This window comes from Diospyros lotus, chromosome 13 (assembly GCF_014633365.1).
Source record: "Diospyros lotus cultivar Yz01 chromosome 13, ASM1463336v1, whole genome shotgun sequence".
NCBI lineage: Eukaryota > Viridiplantae > Streptophyta > Magnoliopsida > Ericales > Ebenaceae > Diospyros > Diospyros lotus.
The window spans coordinates 11,869,374-11,893,288 of record NC_068350.1 but is presented as its reverse complement, the minus strand read 5'-3'; the positions used below and the strand labels follow the sequence as shown (position 1 = coordinate 11,893,288).

The 23,915-nt window shown below is 37.6% G+C and overlaps 2 protein-coding genes across 3 annotated transcripts; both read right to left on the bottom strand.

Moving 5' to 3' along the window:
• Positions 1-1,332: 1,332 nt before the first annotated feature.
• Positions 1,333-17,436, bottom strand: LOC127788968 (uncharacterized). The gene is made up of 5 exons (XM_052317689.1): positions 16,910-17,436; positions 3,608-3,786; positions 2,675-3,026; positions 2,350-2,430; positions 1,333-1,812 (listed from the first exon to the last, which is right to left on the bottom strand). The coding sequence occupies exons 1-4, from the start codon at positions 17,315-17,317 to the stop codon at positions 2,350-2,352; spliced, it is 1,020 nt and encodes a 339-aa protein (XP_052173649.1). The 5' UTR covers positions 17,318-17,436; the 3' UTR covers positions 1,333-1,812.
• Positions 17,437-20,898: 3,462 nt separating this feature from the next.
• Positions 20,899-23,374, bottom strand: LOC127789342 (fructose-1,6-bisphosphatase, chloroplastic-like). 2 transcript variants are annotated; one of them, XM_052318304.1, is made up of 4 exons: positions 22,887-23,374; positions 22,595-22,819; positions 21,424-21,934; positions 20,899-21,175 (listed from the first exon to the last, which is right to left on the bottom strand). In XM_052318304.1, the coding sequence occupies exons 1-4, from the start codon at positions 23,301-23,303 to the stop codon at positions 21,135-21,137; spliced, it is 1,194 nt and encodes a 397-aa protein (XP_052174264.1). In that variant the 5' UTR covers positions 23,304-23,374; the 3' UTR covers positions 20,899-21,134. The 2 variants fall into 2 exon arrangements, with proteins under 2 accessions (XP_052174264.1, XP_052174263.1); XM_052318303.1 differs by having other exon boundaries at positions 21,428-21,934; positions 22,887-23,371.
• Between the last annotated feature and the right edge of the window lie 541 nt (positions 23,375-23,915).

Genomic DNA, 23,915 nt, shown 5'->3' with positions numbered 1-23,915 from the left:
ATTATACCAAGAAATTTGAATTAAAATAAATTTTTATCTATTAATTGTCTACAAATAATCTTTTAATCTTTTAGTAAAATATTGAAAGACAAACTTTGATAAACAATATTGAATATTATATTATTTTCAAGCAATTAGGTTATTCTTGTTTATTTGATTTGACTTTTTACATGAGTGGCTAATTTTGAAAAAATTAAAGACTAATTAGGCGAATTTTTAAGTTTTAAGAGTTTGAACCTAATGACCAAAATTGAGGGAAATTTACCTAACAAATAGATAATTAGACTACTATTCATCCAAAAAAGAATACTTGTAATATTTGTCCAAAAAAAGAATACTTGTAAACCAATCATAACTATACACGTAACTCCAACTAAATATGCAAATGAATTAAGATATCTATCACACATTGTTGACATGGCATTATTATTGAAGACAATTTGACTCTACAACCATGTGGAGAGGGTGAGCAAACTCATGATTTAAACCGGGAGAGATTTACAACCCACAATTAAATTTGAATTTATAAGATAAAAAAAAAGTTTTTAATAATAGTCCAACCTAACTAGATCTAGCCTATGATTTAGCCGACCCAATATTTTTGCAACCCACCCCAATCATGCACAACCCAACCCCTTTGGCCTTTTCAAATCGTCAAACCCTTATCCCCTTGCCTTTCTGGAAACCCTTCTCCCTTTTTCATTCTCGCTCACTTTGTTCGTCGTTTGTCGCTCGCACTTTCTCTTGCTCTTGTTTGCTGCCTCTTTCGCTCTCGTTGTTGCTCGCTAACTCTTTTGCTCTTGCTCGCTACGGCGATGCGACTAACACCTAGATCTGTGTCATCCAAGTCCATATCTGTACAACTGGTATGTTCTCCCTCTTGTGATTATCTCGATTGACAACTAAATCTAAGTATTATTGGTTATGCTTGCAATTTTTATGTTTTTTAGCCATATTTTTTTTATTTGTTTATGCTTAATTTGTTTGCCCTTCACTCCATCACTTGTTGCAGCAATTCGTGAGGGGTGAGCGTGGACTCCATGGAAATGGAGGTGAGACTCCCCCATTTTCGGATCCGCCCTTGGAGTTAGATTTGTTAACCCCCACCTTGTTTCTACTAATGGAGCATCCATGGTGGTGCAAACGAACCTTTTTCTACTATGGAGATGACAATCTTCCCCTAATAGAAAATATGATATCTAGTTTTAATCTCATTATTATGTAAGATTCAAATAAATTTAAAAAAAAAATTGGTCCTATATATCATCACCTTCTCCACTATGTCGTTTAGTGTTTTATACATAATTAATTAGAAGCAATTCTTTTAGAGAGTTATTTTTGCTACTACCGTCATTATGTTTTTATATAATATAGAAAAGGACTTAATAGTACTCAAGTAGTCAAGTCCCTTTCAGGGAAAACAGTCCAGAGAAATCACAAGAGCAAACCACATGACTTGCAGCATTCAAAGTTGCACAGCCCCGCTTGTCTGAAATTTGAAACAAAACCAAAAGCCTATCTTAATGGCCATTTGATGACATTGTGAATCACAGATTTATTCAGAGGCTTTCAACCAAACAGACAACTGGCAGTCCCATCCTCATCTCACAGGTGAACCCCACACACATATAGCAACCCGAATTTTCACCTTTGGTGAGTTCAATGTTCTAACTAATAACAGATTAGTAGTGGCAGAAGCATGCAGTATGAGAAGATGCACTTCACATTGTTCTGATTGCAACTTAACTAGGATTCAGAATTGGAAGTCTCAAGCATGGGTTGCTCTGGTGGTCCGCCGGATGAAGCCCCGCCCTGTGATCAAAACTTGTCACATGGTTTACAGCCAGATGCAAAGTAAAGTTTGGAAACAAATTTCAGATCAAATTACTAGGCATAAAGCTCGAAACTATTAGCACCTTATTCCGCGTGATGTCTTTTCTCAACAAGTGCCTAATTTAACAGCTACCCTACGTGTTTGAAGATGCAGGGAATTATGCCACTTCAGGAGTAATTATATGAGTGCGTGTACGCACACACACACAGGGAATTATGCCACTTCAGGAGTAATTATATGAGTGCGTGTACACACACACACACACACAAACATTCTTAACAAGGTTGATTTTCAGTCATATTCAAAATGCAGTCCGGGGAAGGAAAAAAATGAAAAGATCAATCAACCTTTGTGTGAATTTCTCAAGCAAAAAAAGAAAAAGAATCTGTGCGAATTCCACTTTCTAGGCAGTATGTTAAAGATCTAAATTGACCTATGAGGGAAAAAAAAGAAAAAGTATTTCCTGGCAATGATAATTAAGCTTTTGAAATATCATCAAGAAAGAACAGACATACTTATTTTGTCTCCACAACAATTTCATTGACATCTAGGTCTACTAAGGTCTCTTTTCCGAAGAGAGTAAATCCAACAGTTGCCTGCAAAGAAGACAATTTTCAAGATTGAATCAGCTATTTGTCAATTTATTGCCAAGAATGCAAAAATATACGTACATTACAAAAGCACGTAACAAATAATAAAGAAAAACTGTACCATGGTTAAAATATGTTGGTCTCATGTTTTAGCATCATATTTGGACACTTAGGATTCATTTAAATATATATGCAGGCTCCACACAATTGCATTATTTGATACAAAATATTTAACATGTGAAAAACATACCCTTCCGGTTTTTCTTTCCAGTTTCTTGAGAACACCTGTGAACTCTGCAAATGTACCAGACAGAATGCGAACACTGGAACCCTGTCTGAGGAGCTTATCACCAGTAGGTGACGATGAAGTTTTTCTGGATTGCCTTCTTGGCTTGGAAACTACGACTGATTCTGTAGAATATTTGGAGGATAATTGAGAGTCTGTGTATACTACATTCAGGTCCTCAATGTTGACGGCTCCTTCAGCTTGCTGCTCTTCTTTGAAAGCTTGGTCAGTTTTGGCTTGTTCTTCCTTTGCTTGTTGGAAGATTGCTTCCATATCATCCGTGGAGACTGGCCTGGGTTTGTTAATTTGTCTTTTCCTGCATGTGTTTGAGAAACAGATTCTAATTAAAGTAAAACATTAATTGCAATATGATATGGCTGCAAAAAACAGACTAGTCAATGAGCTGTCTGGAGATCAGGGTAGAAGTAAAACAAACGTGGAGAGAAACTACCAAAAAAAGAAAAATAACTTTAGCAATATGCTATTTCTGCTTTGGATTGTAAAATGAGCCCTTTTCTTAGTTGATAGAGAAATTCTTCTATGAAAGTTAACGCAGTTCTATCATGGAAACACTTCAAATTCAAAGTATACGTCCCCTTATAAGTTACAATGATCTCAAAAAAGAATTGAATATAATGGAGTAGAAGCCATAAATGTCATGGCCAAATCATCCCTGGAGAAGAATTTGTGAGCCAGAAGAGAGGTAAATAGTTTTTTAAACTGACATCTGCGCTATATTACATTATATCATTACGTTATTGTTTAATCCTTTCCTACATGTAAATATAAGAAAGTTTTAACACCTGCCAAGAGATTAGAGAAATTAGCAAAACTAAAAGATATTACAAACTTAGTCCACAAAATCAAAGACTGTGTCTAAAAGGGAATAATTCTTACTTATTCCCAACCTTGGAACCAACAAAGCCTCCAACCCCATCATATTCACGTATAAAGTCATGTATTTCCTTGTTCAGTATACATCTCAAAAACACACACCCAGGAAACAGAGATTTTGGTTTAACTGAGAGGGATCCATTTTTCAATTTCCTTTTCACCTGGACAGCTGGAACATATACCTGGGGTTACACATTAAGGCAATGATGAGAAGTACAAAAATGCTATAACTCTATTATCCAATGCTTGGCATGTGTTACTTCTAAAATTTGCAACAACACCATAGTGAAGCCACATATATATAGATAAAGTAAGCTCAACACTTCTTAAAGAAAAACAAATAACAACAAACTCAGTTGAATGCACATATGTGTGCGAATATATATATATATATATATAAATCAGACCACTGCAGTGCTAGTAAAATCCAAAAATGATAAGGAACAGGATGAACATCATTCTCATCACAACATAATTAAATAGGACCTCCATAAATTGCGGTTAACTCTCAGCAAGATAAGTTCTGAATTCTGATATTTGAAATACAGCTCAGGCTTTCATCTGAGTATCCCCTGCATCTCCCAAACTAACGACTTTATCAATATCAAACAATTTCCCAAGTCCTGAACAAGATAGAGAAGTGATGTTAAGTTGTTAACATATAGTTCTACCTGGATCATACATTAGTTTCTGAAATAATAGCTCCTGAATGCCACACTCTCTTAAAAGTGCTACTTACACTGGTGAATTCATCTTTGATTCTAATTTCCCATCTAGCCTTCAAGTTCAACAATGATAGCCTGCGCAGAGTAAATATTGCTATAATTTAGTTTTTCTCCAGACCCACTAATAGGGTTTGCCCCTCCATGTATTCCCCCTTTTTTGGTGGGCATATGGCTTTGGGCTCTCATCCTAAAGTATTTATCTTTCATATAAATGTTTGTGTTTTATGTTGTGTTTCCATATTATACTTGTTGGTTTCACTATATCAACTAAGTGATGGAACACAACTATATCAATTATCTTCATTCACCACCATCTCATGAAACTTCTCCATGTGAAGATGGTGTTCAAACTTCATTTCATCATTACTCCGCCAGGGGATATTATCCACTGTCGGTCCCAAGCCCGGATAAAGGAGGAGGGTTGCGTTAGGTAGCCGACAGCCAGCGTAAAACCTAGTCGGATTCAAATATGAATTCTAGACAAACTATCTGTTGGGATGTAACCCACATAGAAGTCTAGAGTTCATGTAGCCAACCCCACATAGTGGGATAACGGCTGGATATGTTGTTGTTGTTGTTTATAAATGTTTGTGTTTTCTCTTGTCTCTCTTTGGTGTTCAACCATACCTAGTGAGATAAAGGCTTGTGATTGTTGTTCTATTCAATATTCAACTCCTCTTCTTAATTTGCGATACCTGCTCTGCTTTCACATCCGGGAATTTTCCACACAATTGAATTGATTGACTGTGTGAACTCAAATAAGTTTTGTTGTATATTCTATTCGTGTTGGCCATTCTTCTGGCCCCTGGAGATCTATAACTTAAAAACTGCAAGCTGAACTTTGTCCCATTTTCACACATGGACAGATTTTGGCTAATGGAGATTCAAAGGTTAAAGACAAAAACTAATAGGGGGCATGATGTGCCCACAAACTTCATGACCAGTTTCATCGAGTTGTTATTAGCCTGTAACACCACATATGTTCCCCTTTTATCCAGTTTTCTCAACCTAATAAAGACTTGTCTCCTTCCTCTTGGTGCTGGTAAGAGAAACTTCATTTAACAGCGAACTCAACCAAAAACTTCTCTGAAACTTGTAAATAGTTTCTTATTCAAATTGTTCAGAAGTTTCTGGTGGAGCAACAAGAAGACAACTAAAAGGATGACTGATGATAGGATACCAAGAAGAGTTGAGAATGATAGGGAAAGAAGATGAAGCCTAGAAATTGCAAGGAACTTGTCAAGGAAAGGATTACAATAGTTAGATAAGCATCCAACCACATAAAGTTGAAGATTTACCATTTATTTCTCTTATTACACAACTTCCATTGATTTCCAAATAAGTAAATTTATGAACATGTGACAGAGATGTTTTGCAACATGGATAAGCAAACATTCTAATCTAGAAAAACAATAATAATAAAAATCACAACTACCCACATGACAGTTAATCACAAATAGAAAAGGAAACTATGTAACACTTCTATGTGATTAGAAGTGATAAAACTTTGCTCTCTATGCGGAGCACTAATTTTTTTTTTCTCCTTTTCTTCTCCCTTGCAAGCTCAGCTTCTACAGCTATTACTAATTTGTACTTGGAATTAGTTTTTCACTCTTCAAATCTTCCTCATTATAGCTCTTCTTAATTTTATTTGTACCTTTTAAGGCCAATAAAGTTGCTTAAGCATAGAGCTGAATCGCCATAGCAAGAATATGGCTTGTGATGTCGTTGTATATCAGGCTAAGGCTTATTAAAAGTACAACAATATATAAATGTGTATTCTATTTTTACCTTTGCACACTGTGAATCATGTTGTTGGGAAGCTTGAAGTTTGTCTATAGCTTTTTGGGAATTACAATGGGCCATGAGCTAGAGCTGGCAATCAAAATTCAGACAGGACAGAGTATTCGAGATAGAGAAAGGAGGGGGGGAGGGGGGGGGGGGGGGGATTAAAATTGAAGTGTCAGATCACAAATCTGACAATGGAATTCTTGAGGAATCGAGAATGGAAAACCGAGAGAGAATAGGGGAATTTTAGGGAGAGAAGGAGAGATTAGATCAAAGAGGGAATTTAGAGGGAATGGGAGGGAAATTTATTTCCAATTTTCATTCAACATATCATTTAAGCGCCTGGATTAGCTATTTATACTGATCCAACAACTTGGGCGCCAAAAACGGTTGGCCCGAGGCATGTGCACTTACAACTAGGCTATAGCATGCTGGAACATTCTTCCAGCTATGTGAAATACAGAAACTCAGCTTCTATTAGCCTAATTACATATTATTCATACCGCTAGTTACTACCCCCAACATTTCGGTACATGACAACTACCCTCTCTGTCAATCATTTCTTGTCCTTAAGAAATGTGTAGTAGAATGGCCGAATTTGGAAACTGCTTCAGGAGATCAAGCAGGTACTCCCAAGTCTCTGATTGATGTGAAGACTACTTGACCAGTACTTGAATAATTGGCGCCCCATGTCTGTAAATTACTCTCCTATCTAGGATGGTAGTAGGGATGTTGGGTCCTTCTTCTTCGTTGGTATTGCCGGGAAGTATGGGATTGACTGGCAACGAGGCCACTCCTTTCTTGAGTAAGGATAAGTGGAAGATTGGGTGCAACTGGTACCCTTCAGGCAGTTGCAATCTGTAGGCTACCGGTCCCACTTTTGCCAGCACTAGGTAGGGGCCAAAGAATTTAGGACTCAGTTTAGACACCGACTGCTTGGTGATATTTTTGAGCTATTAGGGGATTATTTGAGATAGACTCTCTCACCCTCTATAAAGGTTCTCTCACTCTTTCAGCGATCAGCCATTTGTTTCATTCGGTTCCTAGCCTTTGTTAATTCAGCCTTCAAGATCCTCACGACCTCTTGCCTCTGTTGCATGTATGCCCCAACTTCCGTCACTGTCGATGGATCCCTCAATGCCGGTAATAGTACTGGTTTATACCCATACAAAGCCTTGAATGGACTCATATTTATAGAGCTATGGTGGCATGAGTTGTACCACCATTAGGCTATCGATAACCACTTGTGCCATCCTTTTGGCTGCATGAAACATAAGCACCTCAGGCAGGATTCTAGACATTGATTCACCCTCTCTGATTGCCCATCCGACTGGGGGTGATAGGCAGTAGACATATGTAGCTTGGTGCCTAGAGATTTAAGTAGTTCCTACTAGAAAGCACTAGTAAAGACCTTGTCCCTGTCAAATACTATAGATTGAGGTACTCCATGCAGCTTTCCTATGTTGTCCAAGAAGACTCTTGCCATCTCTTGAGCGGTGAAGGGGTGGGATAAGCCTATGAAATGGATGAATTTAGTAAACCGGTCCACGATTAAAATGATGCAGTCCTTTCCTTCCGATTTGGGTAGCCCTTCAACAAAATCCATAGTTATATTAGTCCAAGCCCCTTTTGAAACTGGTAGTGGTTGTAGTAGACCTGGTTGAGCTATGGTCTCGTGTTTGCACCTCTTGCACACATCACAAAATCAATCACAAACTTCTTGAGTTGTGGCTAGTAAAATGTCTGGTGTACTTTCCGGTAGGTGTTCTGTATCCTAGAATGTCCCCTCAATGTGGAGCTGTGTAGTGATTGTAGTATTCGATGCCTTAAAGTCATATCCTCCCCTAATACCAATCTTCCTTTGTACCTGATCAGTCCAATGGAAAACATGTAATCGGGTTTGCAGTTCCCATCCACACTCAATTGCTCTAATAGCTCCTTGGCCCATGACCGGAGCTAGTAACTCTCTGCGACCTCCTAGACCCAATCTGGCACTACTACAGTGATGGCTGCTATTGCCCCCCCTTCATGGCAGCGAGATAACGCATATCAGTCACATTTTCCTTGCCCTTTCTATAATGAATACTATAATCCAGCCCCATCAATCTTGCCATTCCCTTCTTTTGAAGGTGAGAGTGAAGTTTCTATTGTGAGAGGAACTTGAGACTCTCATGGTTAGTCCTAATGACAAACTGTTCTCCCTCTAGATAATACCTCAACTTTTCTACTGCCATTAAAACCACTAGAAGTTCCTTATCATAGATGCTGAGCCCTTGGTGTCTGGGGCCCAGAGCTTGACTGAGAAAAGCCAAGGGTCTACCCTCCTAAGATAATACTGCCCCTATGCCCACTTTGCTGGCATCCATCTCCAAAGTGAAAGGCTTGCCAAAGTCCGGTAGCCCGAGTATTAGAACTTTACTCATAGCTTCCTTGAACTGTTCAAATGCCTCATCTGTTCTCCAGTCCCATTTGAATCCCTCCTTGCGCAGCTGATCAGTGAGGGGTTTACTGATCGTTCCATAGTCTTTTATAAATTTGCGGTAATATTCAGTCAGTCCTAAAAAACCCCTTAGAGCTTGGATGTTGGTGGGCTTAAGCCAATTAGTGATAGCCTCAATTTTCTTAGGATCCGTTCCCACCCCTACTGCCGAAATAACATGCCCCAGATATTCAACTTGTGCTAGTGCAAAAGCACACTTAGACCTTTTGAGATACAACATGTTGAATCGCAAGATCTGAAAATTAGTCTTAAGGTGCTCTAGGTGTTGGTCAAAAGAGGAGCTATATATCAATATGTCATCAAAAAATACTAGGATAAATTTTCTGAGAAATGGTTCGAATACTCAGTTCATTAGTGCTTGAAATGTAGCAGGGGCATTAGTAAGGCCAAATGGCATTACCATGAATTCATAGTGCCCATGATGAGTTCGGAATAAGTTTTTGGTATGTCAAGAGGGTTCATTCTTATTTGGTGGTAACCTGAGCGTAGGTCTAGCTTAGAAAAAATGGTGGCATGTTTGAGTTCATCAAGAAGATCTTCAATAATGGGTATTGGAAATTTGTCTTTAACGGTAATGGCGTTGAGTTGTCGGTAATCGACACAAAAACGCCATGTCCGATCTTTCTTTGGAACCAAAAGAACAGGGGAAGCAAAAGGGCTTCGGTTGGGTTTGATAATTGATTGGGAGAGCATTTCTCTCACCAAATTCTCGATTTCTGTTTTTAGTTTGGGTGGGTATCGATAAGATCTTATGTTGATAGGCTCAACATTTGGTTTTAGGGGAATGGAGTGGTCTAGAGGTCGCTCAGAGGGAAGAGACTTAGGTTCTACAAACAGGTCCTAATATTCAACTAGTAATATCTCAAGTAAGGTCAGATTAGATACCTGCTATGCCTCTTGTGGTCGTATTTGGTCAATTCCGAGGTGATCCATCCCTACCTCCTCTCTTTCTGTCCCTTCTTCTCTGGCCTCAATTGAAAACAAGTGAGCTACCTGGGATATTTTTCTCCTCAGAAGCTGATGCAGTTTCTTTCCTTTTATCATCTTACAGGATCCCACCTCCATATTACCTTAGAGGACCACCCTCCAGCCCTTCTTGTTTATTGATATCTCCATTTTATTAAAATCGAAGCTAATTGGACTCACTCCTTTCATCCAATCTACCCCCAACACTATTTGACAACCCCCTAACTTCAACAACCTCAAGTCAATTATGAATGTTTCTCCCTATATCTTCTAACAGAATCCCAAACAAACTGATGTGCTCAGTGCTTTGTTCCCATTGGCCACTATAATTGAGAGTGGTTGGGTACTAGCCACCTTACACTTCATCTTTCTTGCAATTCCCTCATCAATAAAACTGTGGGTACTCCCACTGTCAATCAATACCATAAGAGTACCTTCTAGTACCCTGCCTTCCACCTTGATTATTTTGCTACTGGTGGTTCCCTTGATGGCATGTAGCGAAATTGCTCCGTTATCTTCTTCGTCTGTTTCTTCTATCAATGTGAGGCCCTCCTCATCCCCTTCCTCTTCTCCTTCTAGCAACAACAACTGCTTCTTACATTGGTGCCCCATGTAGTATTTATCTCCACACTTGAAACACAACCCCGCTTGTCTCCGTTGTTTAATAATTTTGTCCCTAGACTGCAAGTTAGGGGGTGGTAATGCCTGAAATCGGTCCCCTATTCCTCCCTTCGGGGGTCCCTATCCTGCAAATTTATCCCCATATTGCATAACACTTGGCAACCCTCCCCTGTTTTGGACTCTCTGTCTCTTCATCAGTGCCTCAAACGTTAACTCCTGCAAAGAGGCTCCCTCAACAGCCTCTTGTACCGTCTGTGGCCGTAGTACCTTCACCGCTGATCTTAATTCATCAGTCAATCCCCCCACGAAGCTGGACACAAAGTACTCCTCAGTAAGGTATGGAATCTTGATTAGCATTAAGGATTTAAGTTCTTCAAACTTCATTTGGTATTCCATCACTGAGCCTTCCTGCCATAGGTGATTAAACTCTTCTACTACATTCATCATACCTCATTCTCCGAACCTCTCACAAAGGCTCTGAGCGAATTCTTCCCAACTATAAGACTCATTTACTTTAGACCACCCCTGGAACCAGATGTTCCCGGAGTCATTGAGGTAGGCAGAGCCGCAAAGGCTAAGGCTACCTTCTAATTTTCAACTACTTGATGGATCACGAACATCTTCTCACACAGCCTGATCCACCATCAAGGCTTCCGTCCTTCAAACACCGGCAGTTCCAATCGCGGTACTGGAAATTCGATATGGCTTGAGTGAGCATTGCCTCCTGGCCTGCTCTTCCATGCATTTTCTTCCTCCAAAGATAGGTCTATCTCCTCTTCTGATGGTGCTACATTTTGCCGACTAGTACCAATGCCTAGAAGGATTGGTTTAGTATGCACCTTAGGAGGAAAGTTTGGCGAAATCCTCACCTGATGTTGATCGGAGAACATGATCATAAACTGTTGCAGTTGATCGCGTAGCACATTACTTTGCTCGTGCATCCCTTGCATCTCCTCCTTGATCTTATTCACGATCCCTTCTAACTTACGATCCACCACCGCACCAATCTTATCCTCCATAGTCTCCACCCAAACTTGGACTTCCGCCATCAAAGAGGTAACCTACTGAATCTGTAGCTCCATTTGGCTCATCCTCGTGCTGTCGGCCATCATCTCTACACTAAATGATGTCCACTGGAAACTGCTCTGATACCAATTTGTCAAATCACGAATCTAACAATGGAATTCTTAAGGAATCGAAAATGGAAAACCGAGAGAGAATAGGGGAATTTTAGGGAGAGAAGGAGAGATTAGATCAGAGAGGGAATTTAGAGAGAGAGTTTAGAGAGAATGGGAGGGAAATTTATTTCCAATTTTCATTCAACATATCATTTAAGCGCCTAGATCAACTATTTATACTGATCCAGCAACTTGGGTGCCAAAAATGGTTGGCCCGAGCCATGTACGCTTACAACTAGGCTATAGCATGCTGGAACATTCTTCCAGCTATGCGAAATACAGAAACTCAGCTTCTATTAGCCTAATTACATATTATTCACACCGCTAGTTACTACCCCCAACATCTTGGTACATGACATGGAGCAACAGTGTTAATGGAAGCTTGAACAATTGAACTACACATTTATTGAAGGGAGGCTTGACGTCCAAAGGATGTGGTTGTAAGTTGTGGCCTGAAATCCCATTACTGGTGTGACCCCATGCCGGCAGTGAAGTAATGTTTGTTACAGAGAAGCTAGCCTGTAGATGATGGCAAATGTGGAGCTGTGACCCTAAGCATATGCATGGTTTTTTGTTGTGCATGTCAAATTCTCTGTATCTACGAACTACTAAAGATGAGGATCTTGCAATGGAGATCTGTTCTTGATAAACCCTCAAAACTCCAAACTCCATAAGCAAAGCCTTAAATGTCTCATGGAAAGCAGATTCTAGGTCTGCCTCTGCCTAATTGCTATAGCTATTGACATTGTTATTAATGTAGAATAGGAGCTAATAGGGGGCACATGTAGCGTGCATATAGTACTAGTAAATAGGAGTGACAAGCAGAATGGCCTGCAGAGTAGAGCATATGACTCCAGCTTATGGAACAACCCATAGAGCATGAAGCAGCTTCTAGTGCAGCTACATGCAGTGACCATGTGGAACAACATATGGTACTGTACATGGAGATCATATTCAAATATGGCAATTTGTAAGGTGATCAAACGAAATTCATGCAGTTGAGCCGAAAAGTGCTGCAAGCATCTTATGAGATGTGGGCAATACCTGATCAGATTAGCCTTGCAATGGAGCTGAGGGATGCTATAAGTGTCCAAACTCCATCCACGTAAGGAACGGCATAATATTACCATTAACAAATTCAGGGAGATGATCCCATAATTGAAAAGACTCATGGTGCTATGTTGATACTCGAGCAGAGGCTCTAGAGATAGGCTGGATCTTCTAAGGGAGAAAAAACAGAGATACACAACACAAGAGGAAATTGACAAATTGGAGTGATGAAATACTCATATGCCTCAATTTTTACAGTAAGAAGAAAGGGCATCCTAAGTGCACAAGGTTCCCTGTTTTGCAAGAATTGGGAGAGGGTTGGAGTGATATGAAATACTCATATGCTTCAATTTTTAGAGTGAGAAGAAAGGACATCCTAAGCGCACAAGCTTCCCTGTTTTGCAAGGATTGGGAGAGGGCCGTATTTGTGTGTAGTGAAATTATAAAACAACAACAACATATCCAGCCTTTATTCTACTATGTGGGGTCGACTACATGAATTCTAGACTTCCATGTATTTCTATCTTTTGTCATATCTTCATTTAGGCCCATACATTTCATATCAAACGTTAATGTCTCTGCCAAAGTCTTCTTGGATCTGCCTCTACCTCTTCTTTTAACTAATTGTTCCATTTCATCAACTCTCTTCGCATGAGCGTCTCTTGGTCTCCTTCTCATATGACCAAACCATCTTAGTCTAGTCTCTCTCATCTTTTCTTCGATTAGCACTACTTCTACCTTATTACAAATAACCTCATTTTTAATTTTATATTTTCTTGTATGGTCGCGCATCCATCTTAGCATCCTTATCTCCGCTAGGCTTGTCTTTTGCTCATGCTGGTATTTGATTGCCCAACATTCTGAGCCACACAACAAAACTGATCTTATAGCTGTTCTATAGAATTTTCCTTTCAGTTTTAATGGGATTTTACCATCACATAACACCCCCGATGCATTTCTCCATTTTAGCCAACCTAGCTTAATTCTATGCGTGGCATCCTCGTGAATTTCTCCATCTTTTAGAATCACTTATCCCAAATATCAAAAATGGTCTTTTCTTTATAAGATTTGGTGGTCTTCCAATTTTATTATAACATCCTCCACTCTTACATTCTTACTAAATTTATATTTCATATATTATGTTTTCCTTCTACTTAATTTAAATCCCTTAGATTTTAAATTGTTTCTCCACAACTCAAGCTTAGTGTTCACTCCCTCTTTTGTTTTATCCACCAACACTATATCATCTGCAAATAACATAAACCATGGCACCTCTGTCTAAATGTGTTTAATGAGTTCATCCATTACTAAAGCAAATAAGTATGGACTTAGTGCAGAACCTTGATACAATCCCATTGTAATTTGAAACGGTTCAGTATCCCCTCCACATGTTCTGACTCTTGTCTCTACACCGTGATACATGTCCTTAAGGGCTTGTATATAGGTTATTCGGACTCTTTTCTTCTCTAAAACCCTCTATAGTACTTCTCTAGGGATCTTATCATAAGTTTTTTCTAGATCTATAAACACCATATGCAAGTCCTTCTACTGATCTCAATACATTTCCATTAGGTGCCTCAGTAGGTATATAGCTTCCATTGTTGACTTACCAGACATGAAACCAAATTGATTTTCCGAGACATTGGTTTATTTTCTGAGCCTTTGCTCTATTACTCTCTCCTAGAGTTTCATAGTATGGCTCGTTAACTTAATTCCTCTATAATTTTCACAGTTTTGAACATCTCCTTTGTTCTTGTATATAGGAACCAAAGTACTCTTCCTCTACTCATCTATCATATTTTTTTATTTAAGGATCGCGTTAAATAATTTTGTTAGCTAGGAGATGCCCTCTTCTCTCATGCATTTCTATGCTTCTATTGGCATATTATCTGGTCTCATTGCCTTATAATTTTTCATGTTTTTTAATGCTTGCCTTATTTCATTTGAACTTATGTGTCGATAAAATGTATAGCTCACGTTCTCTTCAGAGTTACTAAAATGTCCCAACCTAACTCTTGTGTCCCCACCATCATTGAATAATTTTGTGAAATACTCCTTCCATCTCTCCTTAATCGCTCCCTCATTCACTAATACATTTTGGTTTTCATCTTTTATGCATTTCACTTGATTTAGATAATTTATTTTTCTTTCTCTTGCTTTAGCTAATTTATATATATCCATTTCTCCATCTTTTGTATCAAGTATTTATATAGATTCTCATATGCTTTTGACCTTGCTTCACTAATAGCTCTTTATGCTGACTTTTTTACTTCTTTATAATTTTTTAGGTTTTCTTCATTGTTGCACTGATATATAGCCTTATAGCAGGTTTTCTTATTTTTAATTTTCAATTGTACCTCTTCATTCCACTACCAAGACTTCTTAAGGTTTGGAGCTCTACTATTTGTCTCTCCAAGGACTAGCTTTGCTGTGCTTTTCAGGGCAGTAGCCATTTCCCTCCACATTTGGTTTACCTGTCCTTCTCCATTCCATTCCCTTCTACCCCTTAATTTTTCTTTGAAGATTAGTTGTTTCTCCCCTTTTAAATCTCACCACCTAATTCTTGGATTTTGTTTTATGTGATTTTTTCTCTTCCAATTTCTTACTTGGACATCAAGTACCAAAAATCTATGTTGAGTAGTCAAACACTCCCCTGGTATCACCTTACAATCCCTACAACATAACCGATGCTCTTGTCTCATGAGGAAATAATCTATTTGGGTGCTTGATGTGACATTTTTATATGTGATTAAGTGTTCGTCTCATTTTTTGAACCTAGTATTGGTTATGATGAGTCAATATGCTATAGCAAAATTTAGAATAGACTTATGCTCATTATTAATTTTCTCGAATCCATACCCTCCATGTACCTCTCTATAGCCGTTTTCGTCTCTACCCATGTGACCATTTAAGTCACCTCCTATAATCACTTTCTCCCCTCTTGGTATCATTTGTATGAGTCCCTCTAGGTCCTCTTAGAATTTTGTTTTTATCTTCTCACCTAACCCAGCTTGTGGTGCATAATGCAAGGTTGGCCCTACCCTTAACCCATTTATGCCATGGCATTAGGCCCCCCAAATTAGAAGGCCCCAGATTTTAGAAATTTGTAATATTTATATATATATTTTTATTTTTTTAATAAGTAATATTTTATTAAAAATTAAATATAAAACATTTTAAATTTTTTTAACTTCCTTCACTATTTTCCATTTTTTAACCGTTGCTATGGTGTTTCCCATAAAACCCATGATTTATTAGATAAACTTGATTATGGAGATTTAATCAACAATTTTGTATCTCAAAAGGTAAGAAAAATTGATTTTATATAAAGGTGAATATAGTCAAATACATATTTGTAGAATGAAAAGTTGCTATTGGTGAATTTTATCCTTTAACACTATTAGTTTAATGTTATGTTTTGTTTCTCTCTACAAGAGAATCATGAATGTATAATTTTTTGCTCGCACTGATCTTATTAGACTTTCAAGAAAAATTAGTTTTGTTTTTCTTTGTTTATTGTTGTAAGTTGTTTGGCTTTTTTTTCTTATCTCTGAAACATTATATTTTAGTTGAAAATTTATTATGGTTAAGAGATTATTATATTTTGTAATTAATTGAATTTTAACTTTTTTTTATTTAATAAAATGAAGAAATATTTATGTAAAAAAATGTATTATTTATTTTTTTATAAAAAAAATTAATACTGAAAAGCCTCAACAAATCTTTTCGCCTAAGGCCCCTAACTCTGTTGGGCCGGTTCTGAGTACATATGTACTAAAGATATTCATAGTCATTCTTTTTAGACCAACATTTACCATAATAATCCTATCTCCTATTTTCTTTACATCTGCTATCTCATCTACTAAGCTTTTATCTATAATAATTCTCACTCTATTTTTCACTCAATTATTTCTTGTGTACCATATTTTATTCTTTCAGTTTTTATGTTCCTTTAACACTATCATATGTGAAATGCTATTCTTCATTTAAGAAATATGGGCTCAGCAAATTCCTCGTAATGACGTCATGCACAAGATGGTATTCTTCATTTACAAAATACGAATTCAGCTAATTGACTTGCAGGCAATGTTTCGAAGTCATGTTTATCTGGACGTTAAAATGAGCTAAAAATAAACATATAGTAATACACGATGCAAATAAATATCTCACGTATAGCTATAAGTTCATGGATTTGTAATCTTTAATTTATTTGATCTTATTCTTTAAATCATCAAAATTATTTACTTAATTTTTCAGTACTGGCCAGTGGCCTCCATATCTTTACGTATATAGGTCACTCTCCATATATTCTCCCCCTTCTCAATTCTTTCATCAATCAGGATCCATAATCAAACTACAAAAACCAATTCCAATCTACTCATTCCATCACAAACCCAGAATTCTTCGAGCACAATGAAACAACAAAGAAACTTTCAGAGTCTAAACCCACATACCAAAACCATATACGTCGAGTTACCTTGAAATCCATATCGGGAAAGTTCCTGGCAAGCGATCGTGCGAGCAGTTCGGCGGTGGTCTGGCCGGAAACTCTGGAAACCCTAACGACCCACCATTGAGGGCCGAGTAGAGCGAGGTTATCGAGGTTGAGCTCTTCGGTCCAAGAAGCGTACCTCTTCTTGGGCTTCTTGATGAGCCTTTCCTCGACCTCTTCTTTCCAGTTGTAGGCGGGCTTCGTCTCTCTCCTCTCGTTCCTCAGCTGCCTCCTCTCCCTGGCCGTGAGGGGGCTTTCTTCGGTGGAATTCAGAGTTGCAGAGACGGAATTGGAGGTTTTGGGGAAGTGGGTTGTTCTGGAGCGGGGAGAGAGAGAGGTGGGTAGAGAGAGAAGCGGGCGGCAAGGACTCCACGAGAGAAGCCCTTGCTTCATCTTCTCTACTTTTTTGCTGCTGTCTTCTTCCCCTTCTTCACCAGTGGGAGGAGGGAATTATCTATTTCGGCTACTCACCGGCTGGTGTGTACTGATTTTGATTTGGGGGAGTAGTGGACGTTAGTTAGCGGTTAGTGCAATGCCTCCTCTATGTAGTGGGCTCTCTCAATATTTTGGGCCACCGTTGGGCCATTTTCAGCCCAATAAGGCGATACCGCCGTTTGGCACACGGATAAAAGCGTGCCTGACAGAGGAATAATAACACATTTCACACCTAAAAAGAGGAAGGATAGGTTAAGCCAAAGTATAAATTTACCTCAAAGTATTAAATAAAAATAATGATATTTAGTTGGAAATGCTAGTCCTGTTCTAATAAATAAAATGTCTAAAGTACTCTTCCACTGTTTGAGCCATTATTGTAATTATCAAAAGAATGAAAAGACATTTTAGACTTTTCATATGGTAGGATTAATTATTATTTGGACTAAGAAGTAAAACCAAATAGTATTTTTTATCCATTAAATAATTGTACGCCAAGTGATTAAATCTTTGTAGCATTTGGAGGTCTATAGTCCCTCACTCTCTTTGTCAAAGTACACCTTAGTCGGGCATAACTTAACGGTTGAGATCGTACATGCGTTGGTTTAAGAGTCCTAAATTTAATCGGTGCAGGTCCCGTGTTCGAATCTCACTGTTGGGTTTCGTAATTTAATCTCCCTACAAAATTTTTGGAGTTGAGTTGAGTTAAGAGGGCTTTTGAGGTGAGAGATTTCACCTTTTGATCCCAAAAGTATACCTTATTTAAGATTTACTATACCAAATATAAAAGTGGATTAATTTAAATTTATATCTTCTTGAAATATAACAGATAGGATTATTTAGTTAAATCATTATCTAATCTAAATATCAACGTGTGTGTCAAGAGTGGGATGCAGAGAAAGTAGATGGAATAGAAGTGGATTACTAGGGGTTTTTTGGTCCTTTGAGAGGCACATATAAAATTGGACACATGCAAAGCAAAAAAAAAAATTCTATTATTTTTTCATTTCCAATTCACCTCAACTTGGAAAAATATATCTTTTATTTTATTTTATTTTCTACCCATTTTCATTCTATTTGATTACTAAACCACACCAAAACAAAGCCAAAAAGACAAAAACGAAATTAAAAATAAGAGCAGCAAATACAAGTCCAGTAGCTGTGCCCTCAATCTCCTCAGCTGACCAAACATGAGAGGAGATGAGTTGAAGATACTCCCTCTAAGTTGACTGAACCTAAGTTGCACAGGAACGAGTTTGGGATGTCGTTTCGGTGTTTTTGAATCATTTCCCGTTTCAAAAACAACAAAGATAACTCGAAACGATTTTTGTGCCATTTCTGTAAATTGCGAAACGTTTAGGGGCCGTTTCCCAATTTGCTCAAATTAAATGGAAATGCGTTTAAGGAGAAACGCGTTTCTGGTTCCTATAACAGTGGCCACGCCTTGGCCGAACCCCCCTCAGTTTCCCTCTCTCTTCTGGTTCCTGCAATAGCGGCCACGCCCCACGCATCCCCAAGGTTAGCCAAACCCCCTCAGTTTTCCTCTCTTCTTCTTCTTTTTCTTCAGCCGAACCCTTCTCAATTTGCCTGAAGGTACACGTTGGATTGCGAGCATGAGCAGTACGCGAATGGCAGACAGCCAATTGGGGCGTGTTTGGTTGGAGCCTGGAGTTGTATGCGTTTTTTTTTTTGTGTTTTATGTTTTTGTTTAATTTTTGTTTGGTATTTTGTTTTTAATTTATTTATATCAAAATTAAATTTATTTTATGGCACATTAATTACATATTATTGAAAATAAATTTTTATATTTAAATTATTTTTTATAATTTACTATATTAAAAATTATATTTACAAAACTTCTCTTATATTTTTAAAATTTACGATTTACCCCGCGTTTTTGTTTTCTACTTTTTTTTGAAAAATGTCGTTTCAACATTTTCATTTCGTTTCAAAAACATATCGTTTTTCGTTTTCATGCTACCTAGGACGGAACAAGGGACCTTTTTCGTTGGTAGCAGTCTTATGTGTAAAACTTGGTTTCATTTTGATTCTCGAGAAAGATAAAAGAAACTTTGCCTTTGCCTTTCTGTTACGGTGTGTAAATAGATGATCGAAGAGATATTGATTAACATAATTCATAGTACAAGGAGCTTCTATCTTTACACTAATATTTTATCTATCGCTTTACTTATATTGATGAGATGTATAAGTTTGATAATCAAATTAAACTTTATAAATCGAATTTCATCATCAATCATCAAAATCTATCAATCATGAAGTCTGACCATACTTCATTCAGGATGAAGTCTAAGGCTTCATTTAGAGACGACAATGACAAATTAGACGAAGATATTTTTAAATTTTAATGTTTTCGATCATTTTTTTAATAATTTAATTATTTGTACAAGTAATATTTTATTTCTATAAAACTCTATTTATGTGACGGCTAAATGGGCAATCTAAGGGTCTGCTTCAGAAACTGATCTAAGAAAGATCCCTCTACCTCCATCCAACTCAAAAGGTCAAAGAGGAGCAATCAAATAGAGGGAGAGGGGGAATTACCACAACATATTCACAAAACCTTTTGACCCATGGTTGGTTATAAAAACAGACAGCGACGCCAAAAGCATCAATACTCGAAGCTTTTTCTCAACCTCAAATAACTCAAATGGTACACACAGAGAGACGTGAGACAAATAACACTCTAGTGAAATTCTGTCTCAAACCTAAAATGTGACCATTGTATAGAAATATATATATATAAAGATCAAATAGAATGATGGATTAAGATTTGGAAGATTAGAGCTTATAAAAATGTACTAAAAACTTCAATTAAATTAGCAATTAAAATTAAGACTTACTTAGAATGTGGTATTTCAACGTGCCATTAGCATGAAACTATAGAAAAAGTTTATCCATATAATTAAATTCTTTAAGTGTTTATAAGTATTTGAAAGAAATAAATTTATTTTGAAAGTTCAAGATAAGAAACTATATAATTTTTTTTTAAATTTAATAAATACAATAAAAAATATTTTTGTGTGGAATACTTTTTATATTTTATTTTTTTTGGTCTATATCTAAGTTAACAAACGTCACCTTAGTAGTTAGGATGACATTTAGGTTTTATTTTGGTGGAAAAATTGTAGTAATCACTTATAAAGTTTGACATAATTATAAAAACTATCTTTCATGTTTCGAAAATAGAAATAGCCTCGTTCAATGTTAAATAAAGGGATAAAATAATAATTTTAGTTTTTTAAAGAGTATTTTAGTTTTTTTTAATATTTAATTGCATTAATTAACAATAAAGAGAATATTGCAACATAGGAGTATTGCATTATTTTCTCATCTCTTAGAGATAATTCTTGCAATTATTCTAAACCTCAAAGAGTACTGCATGTAATTTTTTCCATTTTGGTCCAAATACAATTTAGAAGGGATTATTAATTAGCTAATATCTACTACAACACCAAATCATTTTTCAGGATTAATTACCCAAAAAACAAAATCAAATTTTGGTCAATGTATTAATTCTAAAATAAACAAATTTATTTACCATTCATTCATGATCATAGTCGGGTGTATTGTCTTCAATGTTGATTGTGGAATGATATTCAATTAGAAGAACAATAGTGAATAGTTTACCCAGAATTTGTAAAGACATATGCGCTTCAAATTCAAACTTGGTAATATACTAATCATGAGACAGCACACAGTTAGGCTGAGGAGGAGATGCTTATGTTTTCAAGCCAAGTACGTCTCTAGCTTGTCCATTTCATCTGGGCTTCCTATGAAAATGGGCGTCCGCTGGTGAATCTGAAAGGGAAACATCAAACGTCCCAAGCACAAGCGGAATCAAACTTAGCTCCATAATCCATTTGGATTTATTCAGCCGTATTTGCTGATTTAAATGAGTAAATTTTAGTTTGATTTTAAATTTAGTTCGTAATTGTAAGTTCTTCATACAAAAAAAAAAAAAGTGAAAAAAAAATATTTTTACTAACAAGGAAAGAAATAATAGGAAGAAGATATGAAATCTACTAAGATGTAAGGAATGCGTGTACCTACCTGCTCTGGATTGATCTCCAGTATCCTCCGATGGCCGTCGGTCGCTTTGCCACCAGCTTGCTCGACCAAATAGCTCATCGGCGCACACTCGTACAGCAGCCTCAAGTTCCCGCTCTTGCTCTTCTTGTTCTTGGGGTTGCCGTAGATGCCGCCGCAGAGCAGCATCCTGTGGATTTCTCCGACCAGACATCCTAAGTACCGGCCGGAATAGGGCTTCCCGTTCTCGGACGGCTGCCGCAGGTGGTCGAGGTAACTCTTGAGTTTGTCGTCCCACAGATCGTAGTTGCCCTCGTTGAAAGAGTAGATTTTCCCTGATTTGGGGATCCGTATGTTGTCGTGGGTTAGGACGAATTCCCCATAGGCAGGGTCCAGGGTGAAGCCGAAGACGCCTCTGCCTATTGAGAGAGAGAAGACCGTTGCGCTTGAGTAGAGGCAGTACCCAGCCGCCAGCAAGTTGGTTCCCGGTTGGCACACGCTGATGATGCACTTCTCTTTATCTTGATCAAGCTAGTGTTTCCAGTGTCAAAATAAAGATGGATTCATTGAGGAATTAGTAAAATTAGAGGTGGAAGTGGAGGTGGGTTGCTCGTGTTTTATATAAGTTCGGAGTTGCATTGATCGAGGTTAGAATTTTGGGTTCAGAAACAAGTGAATGATGAAGAAAAACTAAACCAACTCGACCTAGTTAAATGCATATTAGATTGAATCGAGTCTCAGATTTTAAAAGTCACAAAGATCATAAGAAAATTTTATAATTTAGTACTTATAGCACACCCAAAAAAGTTTTGTAATTCTTATTTTAACATAAACTCTAAAGGGGAAACAAGCAAAATACTTGACAAAGCAATAAGTTATACCAAAAACAAGTCAAAGAAAGAACAGCAACTTTAAGAAAATAGGCTTTATATTAATGGAGTTGGGACCATATGATTTAATTTGGATATGAGCCGATATTAATTGAATTCAAAAAACCAAACCAAAGCTAAACTAAGTTTGGATTAAAAACGCGAAGCTTGTAGACTTAAATCACTTTAATTTGATTTAGTTATCGAGTTTATTGGCACTAGTTAGTAAGATCTCATGAGAACTTTGATCAAACATGGACGAGGAAGGAGCAAAACCTTAATTACATGGTAAAAGACAGAGAAGAGGGAAAGAAACAGTTACAGTGGAATCATCCTCAATGTCGATGAGGCATTGCTTGTCAGGGCCGTATATGCCGAAAATTGAACCAGTGGTCAAGGAAGGGTCGATGTTGGCGGATCCATCAATGGGGTCAAATACAACAATGTAGTTGCCGGAGTAGGTCTCTTCAACTGCAACCGGTTCATCTTCCTCCTCCGACGCTATGATCCCCGTTCGCCCGCTGGATCTCAGGCAATTGCAGAAAACCTGCACATTTCGTTTCAAACCCTAGCTCTTCGCATTATAAAATTTGCAGAGAAAGTGTCCAATTAACCTCGTTGGAGATGACGTCGAGCTTCTTTTGGTCTTCGCCTTGGACGTTGACGGTGCCCTGAGTTCCGGTGAGTTTGACGATGCTGGACGTCCGGAGCAGGGACGCGATCTGCTTGCAGGCGAGCGAGATGCTGGAGAGGACAATGACGAGCTCGGCGTCGATGTGGCCAGCCTGTTCTTGCATCAGCAGCCACGTGGTGAGGTTTTGGATCTGGAAGGCGCTCTTTGGCTGGGTTTTGTCCTCCGTAACCGCCGGCCCCGTTGCCACGGAGGCCCCGCTGCGTTGCAGCGGAGCCGGAGGCCGAAGGCGGCGGGGAGAGTGGGAATGAAAAGTGGGGAGGCGCGAGAAGGAAGCGGTGGTGTTGGAGAAGAGAATACGGGAAGACGAAGACGAAGAAATTAAAATTGCCTCCGCCATGCCCGATTCGCCTCCTTTCTCGGTCTTATCGCTCGTTCCCCCTGCAGAAAATTTTGTGAACCTAATTCGGCGGTACAAATCCAGTTTGCCACGGTGGAAATATGTTTTAATTTTTAAACCATTTTATGGAATTTTCTTTTCACCAATATAAGGTAAATGACAAAAAAAAATATCCCTAATGTTTAAGGTAAATGACAAAAAATACTCCCAAGATTTAGCAAAATTATAAAAATATCCATAATGTTTTGAAAATAGAAAAAGATGTCCATTTGTTAATCAATGTTATATTGGAGCACGAAATGATAAATTTATTCTGACATTTTAAAAAGAAATTTATGATAATTTGAACGGTAATCATGCATCAATAAAATAAAAAATTAAAATAATATTATATATTGTAGTGAATACTCTTATAATTTTATGAGATGCGCATAAATTATTCTTCTAATCTTAGTATTTCTAGAAAAAAGAATCTCTTCTAAACAAGTTTATTTTTCATATTTTTCATACTATTTTTCACTAATAAATGTCTATATAAGCAAATGGAAACCACAAATGTGTTAGATCATTCACCTTTTTGTCCTTAATTTAAGGATGAAAATGATGGTTTAA